The 25,878-nt window shown below is 40.4% G+C and overlaps 2 protein-coding genes across 2 annotated transcripts in view; both read right to left on the reverse strand.

The window, feature by feature from the left end:
* The window catches only part of IPO11 (importin 11), a 69,693-nt gene that overhangs the window by 7,403 nt on the left and 36,412 nt on the right, over positions 1–25,878 (reverse strand). Inside the window, exons 23-29 of the mRNA XM_035100450.3 lie at positions 23,077–23,156; positions 20,875–20,955; positions 18,362–18,457; positions 14,578–14,691; positions 13,100–13,221; positions 3,516–3,611; positions 1,667–1,751 (exon numbers count right to left, since the gene is read on the reverse strand). Of these exons, the coding sequence (XP_034956341.1) occupies positions 1,667–1,751; positions 3,516–3,611; positions 13,100–13,221; positions 14,578–14,691; positions 18,362–18,457; positions 20,875–20,955; positions 23,077–23,156 (674 nt within the window). The remainder of the gene's footprint in view (positions 1–1,666; positions 1,752–3,515; positions 3,612–13,099; positions 13,222–14,577; positions 14,692–18,361; positions 18,458–20,874; positions 20,956–23,076; positions 23,157–25,878) is intronic.
* LRRC70 (leucine rich repeat containing 70) lies at positions 8,365–10,930 on the reverse strand. The gene is made up of 2 exons (XM_035100453.3): positions 10,792–10,930; positions 8,365–10,425 (listed from the first exon to the last, which is right to left on the reverse strand). Exon 2 carries the CDS (start codon positions 10,412–10,414, stop codon positions 8,504–8,506), a length of 1,911 nt encoding a protein of 636 aa, XP_034956344.2. The 5' UTR covers positions 10,415–10,425; positions 10,792–10,930; the 3' UTR covers positions 8,365–8,503.

Genomic DNA, 25,878 nt, shown 5'->3' on the forward strand with positions numbered 1-25,878 from the left:
CAGCAAACCCCACAAACCTCATTAGAACCTTTGATAAGTAGGGGGAGGGGATCCATTAATGAGCCTGGATAGTAATTTTCTATTTATTGTCGTTCATATAGAGGAATATTCTCCCTTTGCCTTACTTCTGTCTTATACAAAATATGTCTTTTATTCCAGCATGTTAGACTATGTTTTTCTTCCGCTTCTATTCTTCATTAATGATGATTAGTGCTTCATACTGCTGTAACATTTTTAAGCTATAGGCTTATAAGTAAAACATATCTAACTCTGAAGCTGCAAACTTATGCACACCCACTTGGAGGTCTGCTCCATTTAACCTAGCAGGCCATACTTATGTGCTAACATGTCTAGGATTCAGGTGTGAACAACCCAGCAAAGACAGTATTTGTTTCTCTCATCTGAGTCATCTTTCCCCACAGAAACAAAACCATAAACCTCCCCGGAGTTATAGTTCTAATCACTGTATCTTGCTTAATTATAATATAGACATTTGAGTCTCATTGGGTGGTTACAGAAACTAGGGCAACTACATGCACTTCACGGAAGCATGGCTGTCTCTCAATATGGAATCCTAAAATAGTTCCATCGTATTTCTGATCATTGTCTATGTGCTGTAACATTTTGTAGTGTGAAGCCATTAGAAATATAGGCATGAGCACCCTGAAACTATATTTAGATTATCAAGTAGAACTTTTATAATTCAGGGTCTCCAACGAAGCATTTTCAAGAATGTTGTTCCTGTCATGTGCAGGGCCAATTAGAGCTGCAGAGTTTCAATTTGTAGATGATAGAGTTGTGTTGAGAGAACACAACTGGATTTTTCAGCAGTGAGGAACACAATCAGTATTTGAGATAATATTAAATGACAAGCGAACACTCCCCACCCCTTCTTTTGCAGAACACATTCTAAAGGAACTGGATATATGGTGAAGTATTATTGACCAGTGAAGCAAGAGCATACGGATGCCCATGGTTTGGGGGCCAGTGGTCAAATCTCAGTGACATTGGTGTCCACATGCATGACAATTACTGACTCCTTCCCATAGCTGCCAAGTTTTCCCTTTTTTCGCAAGGAAGCCTATTCAGCATAAGGGAAAATCCCTTTAAAAAAGGGATAACTTGGCAGCTATGCTCCTTCCTCATTCTGTTAGCCTATCATTATAGCTGGTGGTTCCCACGATCTTCATAATCAGGAAAGGGAAATGATTTGAAATAAACCTAATTTAAAAACTGGGCATGAAAGCAAACTAGCATCAGGATGAACTTCCTCATCTGTTTCAAACGGGAGTATGAACATTCCTATTCCTTGCCCTATGAGCTGGGACTAGCACTCAGTTGCTAGGATAGCAAGCTCTCTTGCCGAGTCACACACAAGGACTTCTTCATGTGATCTTCCTACCCCCTTTAGGACAGAATCATGGTTTTTGTGTCTCTGCTAGCATGGAGCACCAAATTCACACCATCTGCTCACTCAGAGGAGGGGGAATGAACCAAATGCCAGTCCCTACTATGTGGAACCATTGGTTAATAAAATTATCACCAGTTATCTAGTATTTGCCCCCCAGGAATTATGGACATGATAACAATTAAACCGAGGAACAAAAAAGTTGGTCTGTGCATGGCTAAATTACATCTTTCGACACTCGAAGTGCTGGACACATACCATCCTTTTCCTTTTGTCTTGCTCTGTGGGAGGCTCGTCTTCTTCCGTCAGTTTGGGCTCTTCAGAAAGAGACATCAGCATGCAACTAAAAATCAGGATGCAAATAAATTAGGGCTTTCAACTTAGGCATGCCAAGAGAAGTTAAAAGTCTAATATACTTTTTTTTGTCTTCTCATTCAAACTGTTTGTTGCATCCTTGTATAGGTTCACTGTACAAAGGGAATTGTGCTTGCAACGCAAGGTCACAAATGCAACGTTATGTTATCTTTCGGTCTGCGATTGGATCCTTAAAGATTTGTTTTGTAACTTTTAAAGCTCCATGGAGTGTGAGGGCTTCAAAGCAAGGGTATAAAACAAAGAACAACATTTACCTGTTGTTCACAAATAGATAAACACAAGAGGGAACCTGCACTGCTTCTTTAACTTTGTTTATAGTAAAATAAAAAAATTCCTTCAGTAGCACCTTAAAGACCAACTAAGTTTTTATTTTGGTATGAGCTTTCGTGTGCATGCACACTTCATCAGATACACTGATATATCACTCCAAATTCTTTTGGATACAGGCAACAAGATTGTTACCCCAGACACCGAGCTAAGGAAACTTAGGCAGAAGGCAATAAATGCAAAAGCCCCATTGATCAGTGCTCTACTTCCCTGTCTCTGGAATTGTAATCTCATGATAAATTGTATAAGCAGAGTTCATGAGTCAGGCACCCAGAGCAATCATAACAGAAATCTCTCAATGAGGATGAGTGAAAACATATAAGGAGAACACAACAGAACAATACTTTCAGGTGGAAGTGAAGAGTGTATGCTTGTAACATGCCAATGTCTTCTGTAATTGCTGCTTTCCTCTGCAGGCATTTTTATTTATTTATTGCATTTATACCCCACCATTTTCTCCAAGGTGGCATACATAGCTCTCCCCCTCCCCTGCGAGGTAGGTTAGGCTGAGAGGCAGTGACTGCCCCAAGGCCACCCAGTGAGCTTCATGGTTGAGTGGAAATTTGAACCTTGGTCTCCCAGGTCCCACTCTACACCACACTGGTTATACGCTATCACACGTAAGAGAATTTTTTTGTCGTTTCTGAACCCATGTGCAGATATCATGCAACCAAACAAACCAACAACCTCAGCCTGGTGCCTGGAGCACCACAGCCAATCAGCGGAGACAGTACTGAGCTAGATGGGCCAATGGCCTGACTTGGTCTAAGGCAGGTTGTTGTTTTTTGATTTTTTTTGCCCATATTCAGTGTAGTAACTGTCTCATCTGCACAGGAATTTAAGCTTATGCAGCAGGACCCCCCCACCTCTCCTTTCCTGACAACTGCTCTGGATTTCTCCAAAAGCTCTCTGAATTACTTGGGGGGGGGGGTGTTCCGGTTGCACAAGCATAAATCTTTGTGCTGTCGGAATGGTTTGTTAGCACTACATTAGTTAAAAATCTATGCTCCTAATTGGCTACTTTAAAATCCTTCAATAATTGCATACAGAACAAGTTAAGTTCCGTAAATCCAAACGAGAGGCATATTTAAGCAGGCTTTATAAGCAATGAGATCGATGCAAGTACAAGCCTTGCTCATCTGTACAAAAAAGTGTGCACACATAAATATGGACATTTGTCAGTGAATGTACATAAAACTTGAATGCAAAATGATTACTTACATTTATGAGCCAACCTCTATTAAGGCATTAGCAATCTAGAACTGCCACACTAGTTCACACTATCACCGTTAAGTATCAAAGCATACAAATTTCATCTTAACATTCGTAAACAAGGTTGCGCCAAGATGATTTTGGCAGCTTATCAAATGCAGCGGGCGCAAACAAATCAAGCATTTCACTTAACTCTTTGAAAGTTCTTGTTTCCGTGTCTTCAGTCATGACATCGTGAAGCCCTTCTACGGAAATGTTTATGATGCCGCAAAATTTGTCTTGGATAACACTGGAAAAGAACAGGGAAACGGTTTAGCTCAACTAACTAAACAGGACATTTCCTCGGCACTTTTTAAAGGGAACAACTCTGGAGATCGACTTCCTTTAATTTAGAGCTTAGTCGAGCACACTGGCAAGCAGCAACTCAAAACTACAGAAACTTCTGTTGTTTCTGTCTCGTAGGCAGCTGCAAAACTGGCCATAGGGAAAATGAGAGAACACACAGCAGGAAAACACAGTGGCACAGCCCCCCCCCCAAATAACTGGCTCCAAGCATTTACCTGCCAAACAGGTTTGGTGTGGTTAGCTCTGACAGTGCCAATCATATTGGAGGAAAGGGGGTGGGCTGGAATCAATCCTCTTGCCCCAAGCAGTCAGTGTTAAAACTGACAGCACCGAACATCTGTCATGCCTGGATGTGAACCCAATTAAAAACAGAGGAAATGAAATGTGTACACCGCCCCAAGTGCTATACGGAGGGGGCCCATCAATGGGAATGATAACTGAGGATCTGATCTTGAATATCAATTCACAGGGAATCCTCATCTGAAGTGCTGATTTCCCTGTGGATCGGAGGAAAATCTTTAAATGCATGGCTTGCTCTGTGGCAACTTGAATTAGTAATAGCACTGGTATGTCTTGCGTACAATTAAATTCAAGATGCAGACACTCATCTCTGAAATTGTTGCTCAGTGTCCACAACTTGTGGTTAGAGCTCAGAATTAATGAATGTGAAGGACCTAATGTGTCAGCCTGATCCTATCTCAGGATGCCTGCAGGGTGCGTCTCTCTCTATCTATTATGGCTGCTACAAAGGTGACCTTTTTCATTTCTTGCACTTCCTTCATGTCCAGGGGTTTCACCAATGAAGGGGAATATAAAAACAAAACGCAATGCAAGAAGATGGTGACTTTTAGAAGCATAAGCATTTTATTGAATCTCAGGAACGTATTTCTTCCTCCAGAATCTTTCATTTTAAAAGCAACAGCCCAGGTTATGGGTGCAATTCTAACCCCAGTTACTTCAGAGTAGGCACCACTGAGTTCAGTAGGACTTCTGAGAGCCAGTGTGGTGTAGTGGTTAAGAGCAATGGACTTGTAATCTGGTGAACCGGGTTTGCGTCCCCACTCCTCCACATGCAGCTGCTGGGTGACCTTGGGCTAGTCACACTTCTCTGAAGTCTCTCACCCTCACTCACCTCACAGAGTGTTTGTTGTGGGGGAGGAAGGGAAAGGAGAATGTTAGTCACTTTGAGACTCCTTAGGGTAGTGTTAAAGCGGGATATCAAATCCAAACTCTTCTAGCCGTAGTTAGGATTACAGCGTAAGGGTCCACCAGCACTATAAATTTAAAGCAGTATCATATCACTTTAAATGCTCATGGCTTCCCACAAACGAATCCTGGCAACTATAGCTTGCTAAGGGTGCTCAGTTGTTAAAAGACCCTTATTTTCCTCACAGGGCTGAAGTTCCAAGTGGTTTAACAATCACTCCCTATCTTCAGGGAAATCTAGCTCTGCGAGAGAACAGGACCCCTGCGTGAAATGGTCATTGCCTTTATATGACAGAAACATTTATTTAGTAGAGATTAGGGAGATGAACTTTACTGACGTCCTCTCTGTGAATTGTTTCCATTCCAGATGGCCATTATAAGAACTAGTGTCTAACTTTGAGAATTGGTGCTCGAGTCTGCTTGTTTTCTTTCACATCCCTTTTCCCTTTGGGGTAGTGCCTTTTAGATCATGAGACTGCAGGCAGAAACGGTCCTGCTTTTATTTCTTGTGAGAGAGCCAGTTCAGCTGAAGATGGAGTAAAAATGCTTCAAAATAAACAAATAAGGAGAGGACAACTGTAGCTCTATTTGGGCATTTGGGCAAACACGTGAGGGCTTGAAGAGGGAGCAGTGGCATGCACAAGAAACCCCTGTGTTCCCACATGATGGCTGAACTTCAGGCCTTCATATGTTCAGTAGGAAGGTTTGAAGAGAGTTTCTAAGTACGTTCAGCTCGATGTACCTAGAAGCTCTCTTTAGAAGGGTTCCTGATCACGAGGAGGTTTGTGTTCAGCCAAACAATGTTTAAAAGTATCAGTCGGATCCTAGTGCTAAACAACCCAGTATTTCGGTTCTGAATACACCTTGATCAAGGCACACCGTAGCATTACATAAGTTGATCAGAAGGCTAGGGTCAGTGATGTGTAGAGGATTTTGGGTGGAGTAGCAGTAGAATCATAGAATTACAGAGTTGGAAGGGATCCTGAGGATCATCTAGTCCAACCCCCGGCAAGGCAGAAATATGCAGCTGTCCCTTAACAGGGATAGAACCTGCAACCTTGGTGTTATCAGCACCACACTCTAACCAATTAAGCTCGATCCTCTTCTCTTATACAAGTCTTTGAATTCGGGTTTCTATAATTTAGGGAATGCTGCTGCTGGCAACCTTGAAAAAATCATCTTTGAAATACTTCCAAGACAAAACTGGTTTTATGTCGTTTACTTTGCACACTCCTCAGGTATGATTGAGATAGCCTCAGTACAGTAGCATGGATAGGCCTCTTCCATTTTCGGAAAGGAACTGTCAGATCTGCTTGAAAATATGTGCTGGCTTGCCTCAAATGTAGTAATGCATCTTGTGTTAACAGACATAGGCCCACCACTGCTCTTCTGGTGTTATGTGCATATTGATATCTTCTTGAATGTATTTCATTCTTGTGACTCTTCCACCGCAAAGGGCGTTGGAAAAATCACAGAAAACAGGTATGCACACTTAACTCTCCAGCAGGCACAGATAATGGTCACAGAATTGTAGAGTTGAGAGGCAGCTCCAAGTGTCATCTATAGCTCAAATGCAGGAATCACAAAACTCAATTTATGCAATGACAGACATGTACATGGGCCTATATGTCCTTCTGAAAACAGAGTGGGTAGCCACACAAGTTTTTCATGTTGTCAAGGCAATCTGAGTAGAATTTTTGGATGCTATAATTACCTAATCCACTTTACCCATCTGATTAACAAACAACAGTTACAGAGTCAATGGTACTCTACTAAAGCATAATTCATTACAAAGATTCATGTCATCTATTTGGAATGGAATCCCATTATCACAAGCAACCATGTTAGCACTGGCTCTTTCAGCTCTCTACACAGATAAGTACTAGGATGTTGCTCTCCCGTTCCATTTTTCCAGATACTGCAGTTTAATATTAAGACGTTTCACGGATAAAATGCATCTCTCAAAAAAATATTGTCAGTTTGTGATACGCGAAACTGCAAAATGTAGTATTTCTTACAATATAAACAGACTTTCTTATAAATTTCTAACTTTAGTTAGTTCTGTCTATGTATCCAGGACAAAGATCTGTCACAGGGGAAATGCAGGCAGATGATACATTGGCAGCAGACTTTAAATACATATAAAACAGTTCATTAGAACAAACATACCTGTCCTGTTAGAATGCTGTCTCTGTTGAGTAGCATAGTGCATTACAATGTTTCTGTTATATCACAGTCTCTCCCTGATAAAAGCTATTTAGTTCTACAAGTAATTGAGTTTCATGATGCTGCCAGATACAGTTCAGTTTTACTTACTCATTTGTAAGCTGCCTTATAGTGCTCCTATGAATCATTTAATACAAATAAATATTTGAAAACTCTCAAGATCCTGATAGACAAGGACTTAACATCTGATATCGGTGGCTCAACACATAGGGGTGCAAAGTTAGTTCTCGAGGAATGGTTTTCCACAGGCAGATAGAACAAAATGGAAATGTATATCTCCCATGATATTTTAGCCTAAGGCTGTTGTCATGCAGCAGTTAGCTTGGTGGCAGACAGATGGCGCTGCAAGCTACAGTGTGACAACAGTTTTGTGAGAGCTGCCGCCAGGCCTTCACAGCAGCAGTGGCCAGCCCAGGCATGCAGTAGAGGTTTCAGTCATGACAGGCTGGGGCAGCTCCTCATGCTCTATCGTCACCACTGTTGCCCACCTCAAGGGAGCTGTTTCAATGGGCAACAGGAAAGCAGGATGGAGTTGACCCAGCCTGTCATAACTATTCCTCTATAACTCGCCTGGGTCATTTGCCGCTGTCCCCTCCTCCTCACGGAAAAAGATCTAACTGGGGGGGAGGGGCAAAGAAGGCTTGGTGAGGTCTCAGGGCATGGGAGGGTTCACAAGGGCAGTAGGTGGGGCTGACACTCCTTTGCACCTCCAACATCGCGGGGGGGGGGGGGAAGAAAAGCTGGAGAGGATCACAAAAGGCTGGAAGGATCAGCACGAGTCAGGCTTTCAACCACTGGTGTCAGGATTTGGACAGGTAAGTGGGGCAGCACCGCTTGTCCATCATGCACCAAGTATGCTATGTCAGGCATAGGCAAACTCGGCCCTCCAGATGTTTGGGACTACAACTCCCATCACCCCTAGCTAACAGGACCAGTGGTCAGGGATGATGGGAATTGTAGTCCCCAAACATCTGGAGGGCCGAGTTTGCCTATGCCTGTGCTATGTGATTGACAGATGACTTGCCCTGACTGCCTGTTAAAGGTGGCCCATGCTGTTGGAGCCTCAAAGGCTTCCCACCCTTGGTCTAATGGGTTAGTACTGGGTGAAGAAGGGCTGGTGAAGTCTAGAGGGTAGGTGGGTTTAACAAGGGGTGGGGAGAGAGGTTGGTGATGCAAGCAGTGGCCCTCAAGTCTGTATGTGTACACACATAAATACACAAAAACTTACGTTTCATACGAAAAAACAGCAATTAAAATGACAGCAAATATGACAATATTTGAAAAAGACAGACTAGATTCCCCCCCCCCGCGTATCAGTTGTTGAACATTTATCTACAAAATATCTCACGCTGCTGCTGTTTATAGACTTCATACATGCAGCCACAAAAATCCCTGCTGAGTATATTACAATGCAGAATGTTCAAATAAGATGACCTGTGCTTGGCTTTGAAGTGCTGCTGGTTTAGGAGGCTGACCGTGGTCCAGTTCTGAACTTCCCAGTGAGCGCTGAGGTACAGGCTGAGTTGGATCCGCTATGCTGTAGCTTCCAGCTTGATAAAAGCCATAGTATCGTATTCCGTTGTCAGAGTCATTTTGCTCTTTGAGCTTCTGTCTGAACTGAATGATTTTGCAGATCAAAAGGAAGATCACAGCACAGGCCAAAATAAAAAAGGTTAATAAAATGTCAAATGCCTGATGTAGTTTCTCTACCTGCTGTGTGCAGATTAGAGATGTTTTCAAGGAGATAGAAGTAGATTCTGGAGGAGATGCTCTGCTTTCTTCCATGGTCAAACTAACAGGTATATTCTGCGCTGGTATTTGCACCGTTAGCACTGAGAACACTATAGCTTCCTGTCTCAGCTTCCTACTGGAATAGGTTCCATCCAGATTTTGAGCAGCTGATGAGGTCGGCACTTCTGCCCATAATGTAACTGTCTTTGCTTCCATATCCTTTGAACGTTCATAAACTGCATTGCCTGAGGGAGGGTTATCCGATCTCATCAATAAAGTAGTGGTACTTTGATGGATACCTGCTGGCTTTACGTTCCTGAATATTCCAGGTCTTGTGGTTGTATTGATACAGTTTGCAACCAAACCCCAGCTGGCATAATTCAAGTGCCTTCCATGCAAATAGGAAGGATTTTGGCAATGAATTTTAATAGAGATGGAAGAAGATGTTAGCCAGTTAATTAGCCCAAGTAATCTGCAGCTACAATTCCAAGGGTTGTGATTTGCCTGTAAGTGAGTTAAAGAGACCAAAGGCTTAAGCACTTTAGAATGCAAGTCTGTAAGATTATTAAATGCCAGATTCAGTATCTTCAAAGAGGATCCCATTTTTTCAAATGTATTATCTGCAATATTGATTATTTTGTTTCTATCGAGTTGCAGAAACATTAACTCCTCCAACAATGCAAAGGTACTGGAATTGATGCTTTGCAAATCATTATTGCTCAAAAGTAGCTTTTTAAGATTCTTTAGACCTGTAAATCCATTCACATGGATAGCTTTTATTTTGGCACTTTTTAGAGATAGATGTTGAAGCTTGTCAAGTCCTCTGAATGCAAAGGGAGGTATTGATCCAATCGAGTTATGTGACAATGAAAGTCTTTTAAGATTGCTCAATGCAGCAAATGCATTTGATGGCACACGTGTTAAATGGTTACCATCAAGGTATAAACATGTAAGGTTGTCAAGGTGACGAAATGCCGAGTGTGATATCCACGAAATCCTGTTGTTCGCTAGGTTAAGAATCCGAAGACTAATCATGCCGACAAAAAGGCCACTGCCAACAATGCTGAGGCGATTACTTTGCAGCATCAGATATTGAACTGAAGCAAGATCACTAAATAATCCCTTGCGAACAAAAGCTATTTCATTATTCTGCAGGTATAAAGAGCGAAGATTTGAAAGTCCTTCAAATGTTCCAGGATCCAAGTGTTTTATTTGATTATTATTCAGATGTAGGTACCACAATTTCTTAAATTCAGAAAATGCCTTTGGGTACACATATAAAATGCTAGAATTATCCAAGTGTAGCACAGCGAGTTGCCGGAGGCCTTTCAGTTCATTTGGATTTAGGTGTGAGATGTTATTCCCACTTAAATATACAAAGACGGTATGTTGTGGGAAATTCTTTGGAACAATGGAAAGACCTGAATCACGGCAGTCAGCTTGTCTGCCTCTACACTGCTGGCAAACAGATGGACAGCAAATTATATCCTGGATCAGCAACAGAAGTAAACAAGGAAGAGAATTCCAAAACAATTCAAAGGGGTGAAGTTGACACATATCCCCGACTTTGAGTTTTCCCGTCATCTTTGATTGTGCTATCAGGGGGGGAGACAAGTTTTAAAATGCTTATTCAAACCTCTCCGATTTCATTATGATAAAAGCATGCAATATTATAATGCTATTTCTACTATTTTGTGAATGTTGTCTCTTATACTATTGTTCTCTGGCTTGTAACCATGTCTACAATTTATTAGTTTATAAGATGGTTATAAACAAGATGGTTTAACAATCTTACTAGTTAAAATTTAAAAGTAATGTAAAACTAACAGCTTTCAGAGATAGAAGCTCCTTAACAACTTTTTAATGAGCCATCCCACTTAAATTCATCCCACTGGTAACTTTTAAACTTTTAATGTCACTTTTACTATTCCAAGTTTAAAGTATATTAAAATGGTTCTCACCTAGAATGTGATGCTCATTTTATCTTCTTCTGTACCACAGTAAAATTAATTGTACATGTATATGCTGGAGTTTAAGAACTTTCTAGACAACGGACTAGTTTCTTACGTTTTGTTGCAGGTTCTGCAACTGTTCCTACAGGAAACATCTACTCTTCCCCACTGGCTCCTCCACAATGACTGGTTAAAATAAAGTTACCATGGATACAGGAAACTGAGAGACAGGAAGTTATTTTATCTGCAGTTCTGAAGGGCTGGGGGGGGGGTTGTCTCTGCAATTCCTTCCTCTAAAAATCAGTTGGATTTATTTATCTGTCTTCCCACAGTGCTGATATAGGCCGTATTTGCTTTATGTGACTGTGTATAATAAAGACTGCATGTGCTTAAGCTAATTTAAGTATAATAACAATGTAATGTATGATGTGTTTATAACTAGTTTATAACCAGTAAAAGGAACTGTTCACAGAAAGGAAAAAGACAATGCTATTAAGTTGTCTCCAGCACTTAGAAAGTATTATTCCACCAAATCAAATACTGTAGTTCAAACAGTACTTGTTTTATACTGAGTAAAATATTTTTATCACCTGTATTTTATTGGAGCACAAACGTTTTTCATACAGGGAAGAGCCTCAGGTGACCAATGTGGAAATGTGCAGCAGAAGAGACTTAATGAATTGCTTTATGGGGCACACCGTTGTAAAAGAAACCATTTCTAATTTATAGAAAAGGTAAGATATCAAAGTGCTGCTAGCTAAAATGTACCATAAGCTCTCAGTGCTATTACATAAAATTTACTGTAAGTGGACCTTGGGGAGTAAGCAGAGGCTTTTGAGCTATATAAGCAAATAGATCTGTGTGAATCCCTCTTTCCAATAGGAATTAGGGCTTAGAAAAGAACCTGGCAAATCAGCAGAAGATCTAATGCAGTATCTGTACATTTTATAAGATGAAATTACTTCAAAACAAAACTAATTGCCACCAATATCCTAAATTTGTAGGCACATAGGAAGGTGGGGTTATAATAAAGTTGTAACATCACTCCAGTTAATACATTTAGCTGAGAGCACTGCAGCAGTATGATGGAGAAGCAGACAAATAGACTGATCAGGCCCAATTGCCTTCTGGATCTGGCCCGCAGACGGTCCGAGAATTCCCTCCCCCTACCTCTCCCTCACACGGGGCGGTGGCGCCTCCTCCTCCCTCCCTCCTCCTGGCTTCTCCCTGCACTGCCTAGAGGAGGAAGGCAGCTGGGCTTTGTTGGTGCCAGCAGCAGCAGCGCTCGAGCGGCCGACATTTTAAGCAGTCCCTCTCCGGAGCTCTTTCGTGCGCCGCTCATCGCCCCGCCACTGTCAGCCCCTGCTGCTCACAAGACACAGGAAAGCAGCCACCGGGGCTCGTGGTGCTCTTGCATCATTTTTACCCACTTCAAAATACAGTCCGGCCCCCCACAAGGTCTGAGGGTTAGTGGTCCGGCCCCTTGCTGAAAAAGTTTGCTGACCCCTGCTTCAGGGGGTATACTGCACAAATGTTTCAAGAAGTATGTGAGCAAGCTTGATACACAAACTGGCTGCATGGTGAGGAGGCAGTCTTGCAATGCCTACTCGTGCCATCGTGCCCGGGATTGATGAGCGAACTGAGGCAAAGCCTAGAACCTGAAACTGAGCATCACCAGAAGGAAGGGCCGTGGCTGAACTGTACAGCCTATGCTTTGCATGTGAAAGGTTCCAGGTTCAGTCCTTAGTGTCTCGAAGGAGGGCTGGCAAAGGGTGCTGCCTGAAACTCTGACGAAGCGCTGTCAGTCACTGCTGACAACAATACTCCTCAGTAAGGCTAAGACAAACGATGTGCACCTCATAGTTTCTTTTGGAAACATACTTGCTATGACCTATCATGGATAGAGCATTGGACTAGGACCTGGGAGAGCAGGATTTGAATCCTCACTCAGCCATGAAGCTCACTGAGTGACCTTGGGCCAGTCACCATCTCTTAGCCTGACCCACCTCACAGGGTTGTTGTGAGGATGAAACTGGGCACACCACCTTGCGCTCCTTGGAAGATAAAGGTGGTATATAAATGTAATGAATCAATCACGGTTTACACAGTACATTGAAACATGCTTTACATTTATTTCTTGGAATCACCCTCGTGGTCCCTTCCAACACTACAATTCTATGATTCCACACCAAGAGGCCTTTTATGCATTTCTGGTACAGTAACCTCTTATGCATTTGAACCTGATTCCAAAAGTAGTATACGATATGACACGGAGTGTTGCTGTTTGGAACTCCAGGCAATATAAAACTTTGCTTACCTATTATCCGATGGCAGAAGGGAAAGTAATGCCAAAGCTGAAAGTTTTCTCCTCTCTGGCTGAGTTATATTGTCCATGCGGTCAACCCACATTTCAATCATGTGACCAAGGAGCTGGTGAGGCTAGAAAAAACAATAGATTGCTGAAAATCTTATTTATAAGCAATACAGTAATCAAACTACTTAGCTATTTTACAACTGGTGGGTAGAAATGAAAAAGTAAGAATTCTTATACAGAAGTTCTCATTACTATGAGAAGCCTAAGTGATTAACTTTGATCTGTTTTTTGCATAACATTCTAACTCTATAACTGGGATGATCATATACACACATGTATATAAATATATAATGATAACTGGTGTTTGTGTCTGCATGTGTACACACACACACACACACACACACACACACACAATTGTGTTAAATATTAGTGTTCCATTTCACAAGGATAAATTCAAACAGAACTCCATTGAATCAGCTCTATTGCAAAAGGGGATGCCAACGTGGACTTTGTAAAATCCTTTATTTTTGGTAGCTTCATATGATTGTATATTCATCCATTATGAAATCAATTTAAAAAACCAATTCAAATTTGTCATTTATTTGACTATAATGGGATTGCTAAGCAGCGCAAAACATTTATCTTTAAGGGTCTCCCTTGCTGCGTGAAACTTGATTTCCTTGGATAGAAATAGTAGAAAATTAACAAGCCAACTATTAGTCAGCATCACACAGAAAACACTTGCTTTAACAGAATATTGTTTGCTATTCAAATTAATTTAACTTAGCTGGGAAATGCAAGAGTACCATAGGTTTAAAAAAAGTCATGGTGATCTTTTAAAAAGGGAAAGTGAACACAGATGTCTCCTTATCTGCAGCTGAATGATACTTCCAATTATCTCATTAAAAACTCCAGGTGCTATTACTGACATTTTTGTTGAATAAATAGCTACCTATATTGAGCCACAGCTGGAATCAAAAAAATTGTGGGTGGTATTCTGCATAATTGTGGCTTTTCTGCAACTTTTCTCTTTCAGTGGCAGCTCCCCTCATCTCTGAAACCCGCTCCCCTTGAATACTGAACACTCTCTGGAACAGCCTCCAATGAGGCACAAGCGTCTACCATCAGAAGGAAAGAGCTACGCTTATGTATGTGGACCAGGATCCCACATCCAAGGAAAGGATGAGTAATCAGAAGTGGCCTGATTATTTGCTCCTTAAGCACTAAAACTGTAGACTTGGATGTCTTGAAGCAATGTGATGTTTTGCTTTAAGCTTCAAAGTCTTAAAAAGCCCATGGTGGGCACTCAGGATATTTCTCCAGAAGACTCAGAAAGCTATGGTTCATAGCTATGAACAAATGCAGTACAAAATAGAAGGATCCAGAGAGGTTATGTGGTGGAAGGAAATATGGTGATCTGTACAATCAACTTATGTCCTGCATATAAAACTAATTCAGCATAGTAATATGTAAGGGCTTACCTCCTGGCCAGACTCACATGCCATCTGGTTCAGAAGCAATGAGAAAAAACTTTTATTTTGCAACAAGACTCTACCAATGACTCCCAAGTAAGTAGACATTACAACTGGGTACCTCTGAAATGAAAACAGTTAATCTTAGCTTTCCTATCAGGCAGAAAAATATAAACATGATAAAAGCGTACTGCAGAAAATGAACAAGAGAACCATCAAACAAGTTAGAAATCTAATAGCACACCACGAATTAACATGCACGGGCATCAATTATAATCAAATCACTTCCTATTTTAAGCAAATACAGTGGTGCCTCGCTAGACGAATTTAATTCGTTCCACGGGTCTTTTCTTATAACGAAAAATTCGTCTGGTGAATCCCATAGGAATGCATTGAAATTTTTTTTGCCCATAGGAACGCATTAATTGAATTTCAATGCATTCCTATGGGAAACCGCGATTCGCTAGACGAATTTTGCGTAAAACGAATTCGTCTAGCGAGGCAACCTCCGCTAGAAAAAACCTTTTGTTAAGCGGAAATTTCATTAAGCAGGGCATTCGTTAAGTGAGGCACCACTGTACTGACCTGGACAGTTTAGCAGTGTAAACAGTAACTTAAAGTACCGTCGCTGATGTTCAAACAATACCCTGTGAGATAAAGAAGGCAGCCACATCCTCCCTATTTGGCAGACAATTCCCAACTATTTGATATAAAAGGCACATATAATGCTGAAAATTGGAGATGGAAAATACTATAGCACTGAACGATCTTTGTGCGGCATTCCATCCAGTTTGTCCTTTGCCATGCTACTTTGGTTTGCAGGGCCTAGGGCTCACGGGAAGAGGGTCCTCCTCCATCATATCTAAGCACAGGAGACTGCCTTCCTCGTCCTGCTAGCTTTAGTCCATCACAGAAATTCACTGGTAACTACAGATTTCTGTGTCCGTTCTCTAGTCATCCTCTGAGGCCCTTCTTTGTGTGTGTCCGTGAGAGGTCCGGAGGGTGGCAACATGACAACAGGCCTTTTCTGTGGTTGCTCCCCATTTGTGGAATGCTCTCCCCAGGGAGGCTTGCCTGGCACCTTCATTACATATCTTCAGATGCCAGGCAAAAACGTTTCTCTTTAACCAGGCCTCTGGAAGATTAACATTCTATGGCCTTTTAAATGTGTTTGTGGGAGAGGAGGTTATGGGTTTGTTTTGCTTTAAATTAGGTATTTTGTGTATTCATTTCGTATTTTTATGCTGTGAACTGCCCTGTCATATTTAGATGAAGGGTGGTATACAAATTATTATTATTATTACTATTATTATTATTATTATTATTATTATCTTCCCATAACATTATTGCTAATGACATTGTGCACACTCTGGATTGCAATATACTACTTTACAGCAACAATAACTGAAAGTATAGGTTACATATAAACTTCCAAGGAAATGTTATTGCATTTAAAGGCCAACAGAATAGTTACAAAGTTTGCTTCTGACATTGTACACATCATTAGGAAAAGTTTGTTCCAAAACTTCAGATATGCGATAGAAGCAAGTGCTAAATTTCATCAGTGAGGATGAGATTTATACAACAGCACCCCTGGCTGGAAGAAGATAGAATTATAAGCAAAAGAAACTTTGCATAATCGATTTTTTTCATCACTGATAACTGTACATGAGTGTAAGTTATGGCTGGAATGTATATTATTCTGAATCCTCCATTTTGGAGTTGAAGAAGATGGATAACGGTTAGGTTTCCCCCCTCTACTTTAAAAAAGTGCTATTAATCCAACAAGTAGCTCATTGTTGCTATTCTCAGTGGAAACACTTTTCATTGCCAAGATTGTATGGAACAGTGTAGTGAAGTGACACTAACGGCTGAAAAAACAATCACTGGATAGATGTGTTAAATAATGTTATTTTAACACGTCCTATTATCAGCTATGGGCTATTTGAGGCTGTTGCATTTGGCGTGTGAAAAATGGGCTATGAAACAGCTTAGCAGAGAAGTGATTGAAAACCCTTTAAACAAGAAAGAGTAGTTCTGTTGCATTTGAAAGACTAATTCCAAGCAAAAAATGAAACAAAATGACAAGTATATGGTTTCAATTATGTGATGTGAAATTTCAAATAAGAAATCAAAATAATCTTGTGTAAAGGCATCCTTTTGGCTCAATTTCTTTTTCTTTAAAACAACAGGAATTGCTGCAATTTCCTGTTTTTCATCACAGGAAAGGATAATTTCTATCCTTCAGGAAGTATTTCATTATAGAATTTTATGAAAAGCCAAATGCTCTGCTAAGTCCAGGGCAACACCAGGGAATGTGCTTCCTGGAGAAGCAGGAATGCCTTCCAAACAGCACGAGAATGTATAATTTTTAGTACAGCATGTATATTTTTAAAAAACCCCACCCTCTTTTATGAAGAACTCAAATGAAGACAAAAAATTATCTCTTCAACACTTTATCTGGAGCTACATTTTAACACACAATAGACTGTAAACTGCAATTTCTCTTATGCTGCCGGTGAATGTTAAGTGGGGTTTCTGTAAAAATTATATTAAAAATAAAACCATAATTAGTTTTAAAACGGATACTGTAGGAAATAATCCACAGTAGCAGTGCAATCCTATCCATGCCTACTTGGGACCAGTTCAATGGAACATATGCCCAGAAAAATGTTAGGATTGCAAGAAACATTTATATATATATATATATATATATAGTAATAGTACCACAACGGGTAAGTGCATCTGGCTGTTAATCAGAAGGTTGGTGGTTCAAGCTGACCCAGGGGTGGCTGTGAGCAGGATTCCTGCATTGCAGAGGGTTGGACAAGAGGACCCTCGGGGTCCCTTCGATCTTCTATGATACCACTTGCTAATATTATTTTGGGTTTAAGGCAGTGGCCGTATCCTCAGAAGCAATTTAGCAATAGTCAGAGGATCGTGGCATTGCTGTTTTCTGCCACATACTACCAGAAATAAGCAACACTACCAGGAGAGGTACCAAGGACGCTACTGTGGCAGTTTTCCTTGGCCTTAAAGGGGACCCAGGTGGCACTGTGGGTTAAACCACTGAGCCTAGGGCTTGCTGATCAGAAGGTCAGCAGTTCGAATCCCTGTGACAGGGTGAGCTCCCGTTGCTCGGTCCCAGCTCCTGCCAACCTAGTAGTTCGAAAGGATGTCAAAATGCAAGTAGATAAATAGGAACCACTACAGCGGGAAGGTAAACGGTGTTTCTGTGTGCTGCTCTGGTTCGCCAGAAGCGGCTTTGTCATGCTGGCCACATGACCTGGAAGCTGTACGCCGGCTCCCTCGGCCAATATTGCGAGATGAGCGTGCAACCCCAGAGTCGGTTACGACTGGACCTAATGGTCAGGGGTCCCTTTACCTTTACCTTTAAAGGGCTAAGAGAGGGCTAACAGCAGCATGGTGAACTTTCCAGCAGGAGTGTGCACAAAAGAAAATATTCAGATTGGATCCTGTTTTGCTTGGAGTTTTGAAAAATCTGAAGCAATGGCCTAATTGGATAGCAAGAATGGTAGCCCCTTGATGAATATTGCTGAATTTCAGAAAGATAAGTGTGGGGCATTTTGCGCCAGGCACCTTCAAACTTGAACATGGGGTAAAAAGAAGGTCACCTCAGCCCCTGTTGTTTTGTTGGCAATTTGTTGGTGGACGTTTCAAGGAAACATTCCACTTACGATTACACATATACTTTTTTTCTTTCTTAAAGCTGTTCTAGATATATGTCACTTCCAAAAAAGATAGACATTTGCCACGAATAAGAAATTCTTACCTCCCCATTTATAATTCCCTGAAACACAGACGGCAAAAGAGGTTGAAACATTTCAGGGCCCAACACTGGATTGACTTTAAGGACATTTTCTACCACCTGAAAGACATGATACAGATTTTGGCTATAAAGCAGTTCAAGTAAATGCTCGTACATCATTCCTGGTTCAATCAACAGAAAAGGTGGAATGACCAATAGGATGGATTTTCTTATCCATACCCACATTTCTCCATGTCTGTATTGACAAGGGGATTTGTGTTCTCTCCTTCTTCCTCCTCCTCTCACATGCACGGCTGAATTAATTACTTCCGATTTTAATGAAACCAAAGCTTGCTGCTATGTTACTAGCAGAAAGGCCTAGTTTGATTAAAACAGGAAATATTGAATTGAGTGCAAGGAGAGAACACCCACACCCACAAGCACATCCACAATGCCTGAGAGCCATCCCTCTAAGTGGCCGTGGTTTACACTTAGTGATCAAAGGTGACTAGGCTATTTTAAAACTTGCATACTACTCAGAAAGCGCTGTTTCAGTTTAAGCAACAGAAATGGTCATTGCCCTGAAATGAGAATGTGAGAAAGTGGATGTTATCAGAGTGGTGTGAAAGATAGCAGACCATCGTCTATAGCAATCACATATTTTTATTTAGTAATATATGTGTGACTATATATTTACACATATGCAGACAAAACACATATCATTTCTATACCTCTTAATATTTTTTTAAAAAACCCTAAGTGCTGTATTCATATATATTGTAGCAACATAAATATTACAAACCTGTACAACAAAACCATTAATATAAAGCACTAAAAACCAGCAAAAAGTACAAAAATACGGTATAATAGGGGTGAGAATTTATGCATTTCTTCAAGTTTCATGTTAAATGATTCAAAAACTTTTGTTTTCACAGACAATAAGTGCCACAAAGATCATGACTGCTGTCACTGCTTTGTGAAAAATTAATTGCTTGCCAACTTTTACTTGAGTGATTATGTAAATTCCATTATTATTAGTCACAACAAAGATTGAATAAGTATTGCAGTAAGATATCCTAATAAAAGTATCCAATTTGCAAAGCTGTAATAGCACTATTCCAACATCTTAATTAATATCCTCCAATTGTCTCCCTCTAGTTTCCTAGAAAATACACACATGCTCAACATATTACCGTTTACATCCAACAACAACAAAAAAGCTTTTAGCAATAGCTGCTGTGTCCTCAACAGCTTGAAGCTTGAATTGTTTCTAAGTTGCCATTAAAATATTTACAGGTTTCATAAAAAGAGAATTTTTAATATTATTCTTAATCTTATCGTTAACATTACACAGGCATCCTTGTGCAAAAAAACCTATTTGTTTTGGCAAGCCTATCTGGACACATGATCAAATGGTGTGTACCTATTCTATATAAAGTGGTACCTCTGGTTAAGAATTTAATTTGCTCCAGAGGTCCGTTCTTAACCTGAAACTGTTCTTAACGTGAGTTACCCATTTCTGTTCTCATCCTGAGGGAAAGTTCTTAACCCGAGGTACCACTGTACTGTACTTCACTTAGGGAGTCTTTGATTCAGCAGCTTATAAATTCTTCTAAATAATTTTAGAAGCAAGAGGTTTTTTTCCTCCCTTGCTCTTGCCTTTGGAGCTTAATTCTTTGAATACTCCCTTCCCCAAATACAGTGGTGCCTCGCTTGACGAATGCCCTGCTTAACGAAATTTCCGCTTAACGAAAGGTTTTTTCTAGCGGAGGTTGCCTCGCTAGATGAATTCGTTTTACGAAAAATTTGTCTAGCGAATCGCGGTTTCCCATAGGAATGCATTGAAATTCAATTAATGCGTTCCTATGGGCAAAAAAAATTCAAAAAAAAATTCAATGCATTCCTATGGGATTCGCTAGACGAATTTTTCGCTATAAGAAAAGACCCGTGGAACGAATTAATTTCGTCTAGCGAGGCACCACTGTAGATGCCTTCTGTGATTTGGAAAGATGGGTACACGAAGTATATGACTGTAACTGTAAGTGCCTACCTATGCCTTGGAACAGATGTGAGGGACTTCTGGCTCTCCAGCTGTTGCTGAACCACAACTCCCATCATTCCTGGCCACTGGTCATGCTTGCTTGGGCTGATGGGAGTTATAGAGCAAAACATTTGGAGGGTCAAACGTTCCCCACTCCTCCCCTAAAACAAATAAACTTCATTTGACTTATGGTGAAGAGAGTAAAGTCTTCACCAGAGTTGTTCATTAATATTCAATGAAGTTACTAGAGGAAAATTTAACTTTTAAAAACTTTGTTACATTCCCCAGAACAGCAAAATTTAAATTCCAAATCTCCTCAGCAGATTCAATTGTGTAGTGTGATTACTGCAATATAGGCAATGCATTATTGTATTATTTAAAAATTCTACAAAATCAGACATGAAAATAGGACGAAACAAATGTGCGCACACAGTAATTTTGGCTGTTATTGAACATAAACATATTTTAAGAATAAACTGGGAAATTAATCCTTTACCTTCAGAACTTGAACTTGACCATCCATGTTTATATCTTTTAAGACCTCACAAAACGATTTGCAAAGTTCCACTGCATAGACCTAAAACGAAAATAACACAAATCAATACACACACCATGCACAATTCTGTAATCAATCTTATACAGTGGTACCTCGACTTACGAACAACTCGAGTTGTGAATGTTTCGAGTTACGAACAGAGTTCCGCCCGCCATTTTGGATGCGGTTTAGATAGGATTTTTTTGACTTACGAATTTTTAGATAGGATTTTTTCGACTTTCAATTTTTTAATATCCCCCCCCCCCCACTGGCTTCAACTTACGATTTTTTCAACTTACGAAGGTCCGTTCGGAACGGATTAAATTCGTAAGTCGAGGCACCACTGTACTTCAAAAAGTCTGACGTTTACATGAACAAATGACCTTGGGGCTGTTGTTATCTCTCAGCCTAAGTGACCTCACAGGGTTGTTGTGAGGATGAAAATGAGGAGAACCATGTACTCATTGGAGAAAAGGTAATCATAATAACTATTTGTCACCAACTGTAGATGCTCCTTCTCCATTTGATTTTAATATGATCTCAGGCTTAGAAATTGTTCCAGAACTGAAAACTAATTGCTTTGACTTACTACAGCTCAGACTCAAAGAGAACAGAGAATACACTTGCAGGATGAACACACAAGTTATATTGGTCATTCCTTCATATTGCATCCATCATATTGCATTGCAGTGAGCAACAACCCCCCACCTCAGAACAGATTTCTAAATGGGAGAAGGGGCTGTAGAAGGAAGTCCCAGTACCTGCCTGGGAAATTTGTACATCTCCAGTACCCTAATTCAGCCAGTAAGATATATTTTGTGGGGGGCAGGGCTGATAGGAAGTACCGGAAAATAATCATCTTCTGAAAATACTTTAACATTTGAGAAACACTAGCACCTATGATCATCATTAGCACATGCTCATAGCAAGCTGAGCTACAAGCTTCAATTGCCACCTCTAAGTTTCCCATGTGCAGTGGGATTTTGAAACTGGAGGAGTCTGCAGTCAGAAATCCTGATGATATTACGATAAAGTACGGTACTTGAAAGGACGGCATTATATGCTTCCCCCAATTTAAAACAAAGGGATTCTGGGGCAGCCTATTGTTGATAAAGTTAACACCATAACTAAACATGAGGAATTAATAGCAGCAATCAGTAATAGGCAGTAATCAACAGAAGGAACAGAGGCACTCAGGAACAAAGATTCTGTTTTCAAGCAAATCATCCATTGTAATCAACAAAACAATAAAATACTTAATTGGCTGTGCAAATAGTACACAAATGCCTTATCATACAGGTGGGTATCCTACTAAGCTGTATTCTTTTCAGCACCTGCTTAAAACATTTCTGTTTAGGCAGGTCTATCTAGACGCATAAATGTTGATGTGTCTTAATCTTTTTAGCTTACTGCTGATTTTAATTGTTCTTAACTGTTTACGTGGTTTAGTGGTAATTTTAATAGTTCTTGTAAATTGCTTAGATGTTTTGTTACAATCTGGCAGTATATAAATTTTGTGAAACAGCAGAAAGTTAAAAATACAAAATCATACTCAGAGTTAAAGGACTTAAGTTATCCATGACTAACTCACCTATGCTCCATTTGTACGATATTTTTATTATTATATTTCAGTTATTGCTGCATCCACACATTTTTATCATTTGTCTGGTATGATTTAATTAGACTATTCCAAATTATTTTTCTTTTGGTCTGACTCCGATCACCACCAATTCACTGGAAACAATTTGGCAGAGCTAAAAATAAAGCAATTGCAGTGGGCAATGTATTAAAACTGATGCTGGTCTTCCAGATGTAGAGCACGCAAACCATGGTTTAGTGCTACTTGTATGTTTTTCCATCTGCTGAGCACTTCATAAATTCACTCACTCAAAAACAACAAACCATACAAAGCACACCATGTTTTGATATCCTGCTTTGGAAGCTTCCTGCAAACCATGGTTTGTAAGTCAGCATAGGTTTAGATATAATTCCAAACTATGTTTTGACTTTATGTTATTTCTGAATATAGTCCTAGACAGTACCGAGGTGTTCACTCTGCCCCAAAGCAAAGTTGGCCAGCACAGTGAGCTACCATAAATAAAGCAAAACTGTGCTTAGAGGGTTTCAGAGAATATGTAACAATGAGTTTGACTTTATAGATACCTGAAGAAATTCAGATGGAGATAGAAAGATATAGCCATTGATGATCTTAAAGCAGGTTCTGAGGTTTTCTGAACTTAGTTCTACAAAAATAAACATCACATCATGTTAGGATCTTTGCCACAGTCTAAACCAACTTAACAAATATTATCGCACACTGTATTTACAGTGGTACCTCTACTTACGAATTTAATGCGTTCCGAACGCACATTCGTAAGTCGAAAAAAATTGTAAGTCGAATCCCATAGGAATGCATTGGGAGAAAAAATTCGTAAGTCAAAGCAACACTATCTAAAAATTCGTAAGTAGAAAAAATCCAAGATAGCGGACGGAGCTCCGTTCGTAAGTAGAAACATTCGTAAGTAGAGTTATTCATAAGTAGAGGTACCACTGTATCTGTATTTTTTTCTTATAATGTATTCTACTATCACCCATGCATATTTATGTTCACATGAAAAATTATAGACCTAAGGTTCTCCACTCATACTCTGAGCATCCAAATGACAAGCTCTGAAGTCAATTAATCAGAAACATATGTATATATAATTAATAATGAGGTATTGGTGCCCTAGAAAGAAGTGCATAAATCTCACTTACAATTTAATTGGTACCTTGGACTAATGTAACAGAAAGGCTGTTACATTATGATTACAGCCACAGTTCAGCAGGATGAATAAAAAAAACTTTCTTGTTAATGTTCATGTGAAAAGTATCTCATGATAACTGCTACTTTCTCAAGTCTAGTTTGTAACTGCAATGTGCAAAGAGCATTCTCCTCCTTTCATCAGCTACTGCTGGAAAGCACACATAAAACTGTACAACTGCTCATGAGGGAGAGTTTGCTGGTGAGCAGCAGCAGCAAACTATTAATTCTAGTGAAAGAACCACATTGTGCCAGACTCAACTGCTGAACTCAGCTACTTGCTGCTGGTTTTCCAAACTACTGATCCAAGTGACCCAATTAACTTGCTTATACAAAGCAGGCCAAGTAGGTTTGGATAACTGAGTTAATTCGCAGACCTAATTGTGAACATCTCATTTGGATCTCTGGAAAACAGAATGCTTGCTGAAATCAGAGCTCTTTTCCTAGACGGACCCAACTGGATGGCACTAAAAGCTCTCTAAAAAGTTGTGCTGCAGAAGGACTTTGCAACGCAGCCAAAGAGAATTCTAGAAATAATTTAGAGGACTAGCAAATTGCTTTACGTAAGATCAGACGATTTGCCCATCTACCCCAGGGCCATCTCCTCTGGTCAGCAGCAGCTCTCTAGGGTCTTAGAGCAGAGGTCTCTCCTATCACCTGCCGCCTGACCTGGAGGTGCCAAGGACTGAACCTGGGATTTTATCCATGTATATGCTCTACTACTGAACTATGGTTCCCATATATTTTCAGGCTGGAGGCCACATTACCCACATGGGCCTATTTAAGGTTGTACTGTCAACTCAAAACTGTCACTATGATAGATTATGGTGAGTACATTTCCATGAGTTATTGTCATGACTGTGTGTGTCCATCTATTTTCCGAAGTGGGGACCTGGTGGCAAAATGCAGCAGTGTGGAGCGATCCTATTCCCTTTTCTATTCAGTCAGCCACGCCCTCCTCCACGACACTCCGTTCCATTCCGGCCATCTGTTTCCCCCCTTCCCAACAGCCAGGAAGCACTGCAGGATGACTGAGCATGCTCGATCCTCATTTTGGACTTTCCTCCCTAAGGTACCTTCTGCAAAACCTGGGGTTTTCTGGAGCCTGCCGGTGCCTCCCTCTTGTACGAGAATGTTGCTGCTTTTAGCTACAGAAGCATCAGCACATATTATCTCTGTGCATCAGAGATGAAGGGGAACAGTGAAGGCTTAATGGGCACTTTTCAACATTCTGAAAAACTCCCCCCCCCTCATTTAAATAAGAAATGTTTCAAGCACTTGTGCATGAAAAGACTGGCTTTAAAGTATGGGGAAAATGTCTGATAATATCTCACAACTCCTGTCCTCCCTTGACCCACATTGCACTGCGTCACACGCTGTTGTGAAATGTGCTTCCCTGGAGGAAATGCAGCAGATGAAGCTGTAAATCAATCACCTCTAAAGGTAATTCGCACCTGCTTTTGCCCTCTTGCCCAGAGGAAGACCCCCCCCCCCCCAGATCAGTGGCTGTCCGAGTGCAAAAAACAGCAAGAAAAGGGAGAAATGCTCACATCAGAACAGAAGTTCTGTCTAAATGCAGCCATAGCTACTCTATGAAAACAAGTGCTAACAATGTGAGAGAGTAAAAATTTTACATGTCATCGTTATTCCGGCAATTTTTTTAATACAGTAGTGGAAATTTGAGAGCCAGATTCAAAACTGATCAAAAAATAAAATGCACCCAGGGTTGGATTAAGACCTTTAGAGAACTTAAGCTCTGAAAAGATTATGGTGTCCCCCATAAAGAATACTTAAGCCTGAGCTTTGGCAGAGTTCTGGGGAGAAAAAGAGGTTCAAAGCTGAGACAAAGCCTCTAACTATGCCCTGCAGACTGATATGCAGGGGCCTCTAGGAAGAAAACACTTTCAGTTATACGTGCAGAGACAGGGATAGGAAACAACGAAGAAGAAAGGCTTGCAGTGTCACAGAACTGTGTAATAGTATATGTTTTCAAAAGAACTAAGAAATACCTACTTTTATTAAAAGGTTCTCCAAAACATGAACCATAAAGGTTATACTTGGTTAATGAAAATACTACAAAATAGTGAGTGTTAAAAAAAAACAGGATGTAGCCGACACATCGCTATAAATATAGTAGATACAATTAAGCACTTTACAATGAT

The sequence above is a fragment of the Zootoca vivipara genome, chromosome 10 (assembly GCF_965207765.1).
Source record: "Zootoca vivipara chromosome 10, rZooViv2.hap1.1, whole genome shotgun sequence".
Lineage (NCBI taxonomy): Eukaryota > Metazoa > Chordata > Lepidosauria > Squamata > Lacertidae > Zootoca > Zootoca vivipara.

Excerpts from the sequence above, each read along its gene's own strand:
- LRRC70 (XM_035100453.3), bottom strand. The coding sequence starts at position 10,414 with ATGACGGGAAAACTCAAAGTCGGGGATATGTGTCAACTTCACCCCTTT.